Source organism: Chinchilla lanigera, unplaced genomic scaffold (genome assembly GCF_000276665.1).
Source record: "Chinchilla lanigera isolate Chin_1 unplaced genomic scaffold, ChiLan1.0 scaffold00099, whole genome shotgun sequence".
NCBI classification, from domain to species: Eukaryota; Metazoa; Chordata; class Mammalia; order Rodentia; family Chinchillidae; genus Chinchilla; species Chinchilla lanigera.
This window is the reverse complement of record NW_004955500.1, coordinates 3,054,618-3,061,560: the sequence shown is the minus strand read 5'-3', so window position 1 is coordinate 3,061,560 and position 6,943 is coordinate 3,054,618. Positions and strand designations below refer to the sequence as shown.

Below are 6,943 nucleotides of genomic sequence, written 5' to 3'. Positions count from 1 at the left end.
GCCGCGGCGCCCCTGCCTCTCGGCCCCGGAGGCGGGAGCGCGGGGCCCGGGAGTTTGCCGGTGGCGGTCCGGAGCGGGTTGCGGGACTTTGGTTATAAAAAGAAACACGCAGCCGGGCGTGGTGGCGCCCGCCGGCCACCCCAGCACTCGGGAGGCTGAGGCGGGAGAATCGCCGCGAGTTCGAGGCCATCCTGGGCTACGTCGTGAGTTCAAGGCCAGCCTGGACTGCATAGCGAGATTGTCTCCAGCAGACAAACTAGGGAGATCATGCCAGTCTCTCTTACCGCGGCGGGGGCGCTTCCCAAACTCGCGCTTTTCTTCCGGGTGGGAGGATGCGTTGTGGTCTGAGAAATCCCGAGTGCGAGCTGTGCTTGGGTCTCCTTCCTGTGTTCCGCAGGGGAGCCGAAAAGCCCGGCCGTGGGCTGCACTGAACGTGCATTTACTGTAGGTCCGACTTCCTCTATTTCCTGGTTTGTAAATGGGCAGCCTCGAAGCGCCTGCCTCCTCCGAAGCAAATAACGTGCCCCGGGGTTACTCACGATCACTTAACGAGCCCCAGTAAACGCACGCGGGCGCTCGCCCAGAGGAGCGCTGGTCTGATCTGTTCTTTAGGGGCCTTGACACCGCCCCCACATCCCAGCAGAAACACTCTTCAGCTCCGAAAGAATTGCTCGGTTTGTCCGCGTTGATGTACACCTAAATGCATAATTGCTCACGTTCTTCTTGGAGCCTGTAACGCTTCCTAAATAGTGGTTCTTGCTTGCAATAAACAAGGACGACGTTAAAGCGAAATTGAAGCTTTATTACTTAAAGTTAGGTTGTTAAATGTCTTGCTCAACAAGTTTACTCTAGCTTTTTGAGGAATACAGGTAAGAAAAATCTGAGGAGTACAAAGTCTAAGGCATGCTGGTGGCTTTTCCTTTAATCGAGGTGGTTGTATTTAGTGGGCAGATACGAAAATGAATTGATGAGGACTTTGTCTTTGTCACCACTCTTGAACTGGAAGAAAATAAAAGCAAGTTTTCAACACTTTTCAAAGAAGGAAAAAGGATGTTTAACAAAATTGTAGTTTGACTGCTCGTTAGTAATTTCATTGAGTAACGTCAGTCTATACACTCCATTGTTATTTCTGCTACATAATTATTTAGATAAACTGGATTAGAATTAATATACTTCATTAATATTTGTTTTTTTTAGCTGTATTCACTGTCCACTATTTTATGCTTGTTTTATAATACTAGTAAGAGAATGCTACACACTATAGATGTTTTCTTTGTATTATTTATTTTTTCCTCATATTCGTAGCAAAATAAAATAGTTATAAGTATAAAAATATTTTTTACTTTTTTAAAAAAAATACTTTTTTCCACAGCAAGTGAAGATGTTAAAGAGATCTTTGCCAGAGCCAGAAATGGAAAATACAGACTTCTGAAAATATCTATTGAAAATGGTTAGTTAAACATTTTAAAATATGTGTCATTGGATTATTGGGTGTTAATTGTATTTTTACATTTCTAAGTGTTCTCAGTAACTCAAACTGTCAGTAAATGTGAAGCAGGTTCAGACCTTGCCGGAAGGAAACTTGGAATCCTCACATTTTGTCCAAAGCCCTTGTTTTTTTAACTGTGTAGTTCTGAGAGAACCACAAAGGTGTTTTTCTGGTGTAACGTCTTCCTTTTACTGTTGTGTCTGGGTCTGCCCTACTGTGCATTTCTCTGTCCTAGACCTGTGTGTGCCTTGTGACGACCTGTACAGTGAAACTTGTTCCTCAGTACAGAGCAAACTCTTCCAGCTCCCCACCTGACTGCACCTGGGCCACTGAAATGTCACTGTTTTGTTTGTTTGTTTGTTTGTTTGGGGAAAGTTTTGAGAATGATAATAAACTCTAAATTCTCTAAGCAGATAACTGGGTAGGAGAATCTTCATAATCAGGTAGATTGGAATTTGAAAAATTATTATGTTATAAAATTATTTATGACGAATGTTTTAAAATATCCCATCGGGGTAATTTCTTAAATACTTTGAAATATTTTGCTTTAGAAAAATTTACTCACCCTTCCTTGAAAGTAAATTATTTTGTTTTCCATTTCTGCTTGTATATTAAAAAGTTTATTACAATCTGTAATTGTTTTGTAAATAATAAATATATACTGTAAAACAGCATATTTTAGGAATGTTCAGCTGAAAATTTTTCAATGCCATTACTGTCCTAAGTGACCCCTTAAGTAACTAAAACGGAGAAGTTAGTTCATCTTATTAACACCACCTCAGAAGCAAAATAGTTTTATTTCCTATGATATTACTTTCTAGTTTTTGTTTTGAGAAAAATTTTAATAAGGAAATTTCTAAGAATGTAGTAATATAAATACCTTCTCTTAGCATCATCTATTAATATTTTATAATATTTTTTAATCCCTTTTAAATTTATTTTTTTCCTGATGTGAGTGTTTCCTTTAAACAATTCTACTTCTTGATTTCCTTCCCCTTAGGCAACTACAATCAGGGACCTTTATATTTTTGCTATCCTTTTTACATGCATCCCTGAATAGGTACAGTGCTGGTTTGAGTTTTTAAGTTCATATAAACTGCAAACCATCTTACTCTGCATCGTTCCTTTTGTTGTAAATTTTTTTAAATTAATTTTGATAGAGAATGTAGGCATCCTTTTAAAATAGGAGTAGGGTATTTTCATATGACTATGCTACTTTTTTTTACTCTTATTGGTAAACATTGAGGCTGTTTGCAGTTTGATTGGTAATGTGCCGTAGTGAATGCTATGTGCGTGTGTGCAGAAGCTGGTGTGAAGAGCACGTTTGCAGTTTTTCTTATTCTGCCCAAAGCACTTAGTAGCTGTACCAGCTTATGTTCCAGGTACACTTGTGAATCTGGGGCATTATGACCAAACAGGAGGTAAATCTGGTTTTATCTCTTATTTCTCACTGAACAATGCAGTATGAATTTTAGAAATTATACTTTTGAGTGTTAGTGCAGTTGTTTAAATGCATTTGGTTAGAATGCCTTTATAGAATAGAAATTTTGAAAAAAATATTTCCCATTGGTCAATCATTCATCTCAACTGTTAGTCGTTTTTATGTATTTTCTTTTGCTAGTCTCCATCACACTACCACTTGGTATTTCAGATCATTCACATGTCTTTTTAAAAATTTCTTTCATAGAGCAGCTTGTGGTTGGATCATGTAGTCAGCCTTCAGCTTCCTGGGATAAGGATTACGACGCCTTCATTCTGCCCCTGTTGGAGGACAAGCAGCCATGTTATATATTATTCAGGTTAGATTCTCAGAACGCCCAAGGGTACGAGTGGATATTCATTGCGTGGTCTCCAGATCATTCCCATGTAAGTAATTTTTTTGTTCTTTGGTCCACATGAAATGCTACAAATAAGTTTTTCCTGATACACTTTTTAGGCCAGGTGCAGGTTAAGCAATGCTTACTTGTCTCAGCCTCCCGGGTGCTGCGTAGGCGTGCACCACAATGCCTAGCTTAAAATAGTTTTCTTAAGTAATATTTTGTTCTTGGAATTCATTTTACCCTTTGAAAAGCAGGAATTTAAAAATTTACATATTTTTCTAAAAATGTGACATACTGTAATTATACTTAATAGCTATTGATACTATTTTAGATGCTTATTTGTACACATAAATTTTAGCATGTTCTGCAAGCTACAGTTCTGTCACAGTTTATTTTTAATGTGCATGAGCTCTTAGTACAGCCCAAGATATGCTTCTTCTGTAATAATACGTTTTCACCTGTAAACTTCTAAGTGAGCTTTCCTAACCGAACAGGTCCGTCAGAAAATGTTGTACGCAGCAACAAGAGCAACTCTGAAAAAGGAGTTTGGTGGTGGCCACATTAAAAACGAAGTATTTGGTACAGTAAAGGTACAAAACTTACGTTTTTGTTGTGGGATGGGACTATGCGTTGCCCTGACTGACCTCAAACTCCTCCAGCACGTCTTAGCCCCTCAAGTAGCTAGACTGTGCTAGCACTTACATTTTTATGTGGATTCTGTATGTTGCAAATAAAATAATAAAAAGAACTGTTAGGTTATGGGTGATATAAATTCAGACAGATAAATCTGTAAATGCATGAAAAGGAAAAAAATGATATGTAAGTTAACTGTAATGCATAGGTAACTTGAAATTTATTCATTTGTGTCTAGTTAACCTTGAGAATAATATTAAAACATACTTATCCTGTTAAAATATTTATATTGTAAGTACATACATTTACACATATAAGCACAAGTTAAGAAAGTTAGAAACAGCTTTGGGCAGGTCTTGTGTACTTGTTCAGAGCTATTCTGATGCAAAAAGTAATGTAATCTGTGGGCGGAGCGCAGGAGTGAATGGGAACTTGTTGCTTGCTCACCGTCAAGGGTGACTTGGGCTGGTTCCTCGGCTCCCTGGGTCTGCCTTCCAGCCAGCAGTGTATTGGTACATAGAGCTCTCTGAAGTACTTGCTTCTTTTCCTATCACATCCACAGTAATTTCTCAGGAATAGTTGTAGGGACAGTAAATTACTTAGATAGTGAATTCGGAATCTAAATTTGGGGGTTATTTGAGTTGCTGCAGGACCGCTTTCCCCACAAGCTTAATTAAGCCGTCCAAGCGCTTGGAGTAGGGTCGGCCTCATTGTTTAGCTGGCATCCTCTCATCCACGGCACCAAAATCGTACAAGACGCTGACGATACTACCTCAGGAGACGGAGAAGAGACGCACCCCTTAACGGGTCTTGAAACCTTTACATAGGAGATTAAAGGAGCATAGGAAGAGAGTAAAATCCCCGCACTGCTCACTTTCATTTACAAGCTCTTCTGTGAAACTGATAATCCGGCTTGGCCTGGCGCCACCTCACTCGTTTTATTCCTAGAGAATAACTGATGGCAGTGCGTTGCTGTGCTTACAGGAGGACGTGTCGTTGCACGGGTATAAGAAGTATCTGCTGTCCCAGTCTTCCCCCGCGCCCCTGACTGCAGCGGAGGAAGAGTTACGCCAGATCAAAATCAATGAGGTAAGTGACGACTTGGAAATGCTGGCAAGAATGTTTAGAACGCTCTACGTTTGGTAATGTTTGGGTAACTACCGGATAAGATACTAAGCCATTTAGGTTCTTTCTGTTTAGAGACAACATTTATGCTCGATGGTTTCAAGAAAAAGATATGTAAGTGTCCCGTGAACTTAGCTCTCTGCTGCAGTGTGTCAGAAGAGCGAATCTTCGTGTTACAGTTGCTGTAAAACTCTGTACTTTGAGAACTATGTAAATGAGAAAATGCATTACCCATATATTGTAAAAAATTTTATGTCTAACAAGTTGCCTACAGCAGGGTTTTTTTTGTTTTTTGATGTACTTTCAAGACTGGTAATGACTAAAGAGAGTAAATAAAAGCTGTAAAATGTTTAAGATTTCTAAACACTTTACAAATTAACGACCATCAACTGGAATGGAGATGGTATAGGAGATTATTGTTTGAATATGTGTTGAACATATTAGTCAATAAATTTCAGTCATTATAGTTTATTGTATTTTAATATGTTTTTGCAGCCATTCTAATTGATTTTTGCGATAACTGCTGTATTTCTACTGAGATTTTATGGAAAAGAAGGAGCCAAGACTAAATTATTAAGTTTAATAAGTTTTACTGAATTATTAAGAAGTAGCGAAAATATTATTCATAGCCTGACTAGTAGGAATCAATCTGGAAAATGGTTAAATACCGTTTAATATTAAATTGGTAGACAGCATCCATGATTACACCACTTTAACCCAGGTTGTTGGAGGAGGGTTTTGGACATGATTTTTTAAAAAGAGTTTGATAGTCTGTTTTGTTCCTTGCAATCAGAGCCCAGAGGACCGTATTGGGGTATGCCTTTGCATATGTTCTGTGACGTTTTCATTATCCAGCATCATGCTGTAGAATCTCCATTCACACATTTTAAAAGTAAAATTTCTATTTGACTTTCTGTTGCAACACCGCAAAAGAGGCCCTATCCTAGCTGCCATCTATTGAGTATTACACCTCACATATGTGCGTTGAAAGCTTTCTTGAAGCGACATTCTCCTGTTTCAATCCATGCACACTCATATTTGCAGTAAAGAAAGCTCTACGTCTGGAACTTCTGCAGTGGTGTAGCTTGTTGAGCTGTGTTGTGTCTTTGTATACTGTTCGTATTCCTTTCAGTTGAGTGCATGGTGTGTGTGTTGCATTTTATGTCTAACAGAACAAAGTAAAATTTTATCCATATTATATGTATTTTACTATTCATAAACTCTATCAAGTAAAATTTTGTACTTGAAGGGATAATCTAAGACTCTAAGAGTTTATTAGGTGCCGGGGATATAGCTCAGCAGCACAGCGCCTGCCTGGCAAGCACAAGGTCCTGAGTTTAATTCCCGGTACCAAAAAAAAAAACAAACCGAGTTTATGTAACTCATTGAAATTGTGCCAACCTACACATAGAAACAAAACCTTCCCTTCGAAGTCCCACTCAGGTGCAAATACACTCATTCACTTTGCGCACTTCATATAGATGTGCCACGCACTCTGCATGCCCACGGAGTGCTAGCAGAAGCAGAGCGCACGTGTAACGTCATTTACTTTGTAAGGTCGCAGTGCTTACCTGAGCGTTCATCTTTAGTTATAGGTTGGGAGATGGCTGAGTGAGGCTCGTTTCTGGAAATTGGGTTTTCTGATTCTTCGCTAGGACTCTGGTAACCACTAAGCTTTGCCCGCGCACTGTATCTGTCGCCTAGGTACAAGCTGACGTTGGTGTGGACACGAAGCATCAAACACTACAGGGAGTAGCATTTCCTATTTCCCGAGAAGCTTTTCAAGCTTTAGAAAAACTGAACAGCAGACAGTTGAACTACGTGCAATTGGAAATTGATTTTAAAAATGAAATTATCGTTTTGGCCAATACGACAA

General features: G+C 39.1%; 1 protein-coding gene across 1 annotated transcript in view; it reads left to right on the top strand.

The window, feature by feature from the left end:
- The window catches only part of Twf1 (twinfilin actin binding protein 1), a gene marked incomplete in the record, with an annotated part of 20,772 nt that overhangs the window by 9,239 nt on the left and 4,590 nt on the right, over window positions 1-6,943 (top strand). The window contains 5 exon segments of the mRNA XM_013505631.1: window positions 1,307-1,450; window positions 3,177-3,355; window positions 3,804-3,899; window positions 4,927-5,031; window positions 6,772-6,906. Of these exon segments, the coding sequence (XP_013361085.1) occupies window positions 1,307-1,450; window positions 3,177-3,355; window positions 3,804-3,899; window positions 4,927-5,031; window positions 6,772-6,906 (659 nt within the window).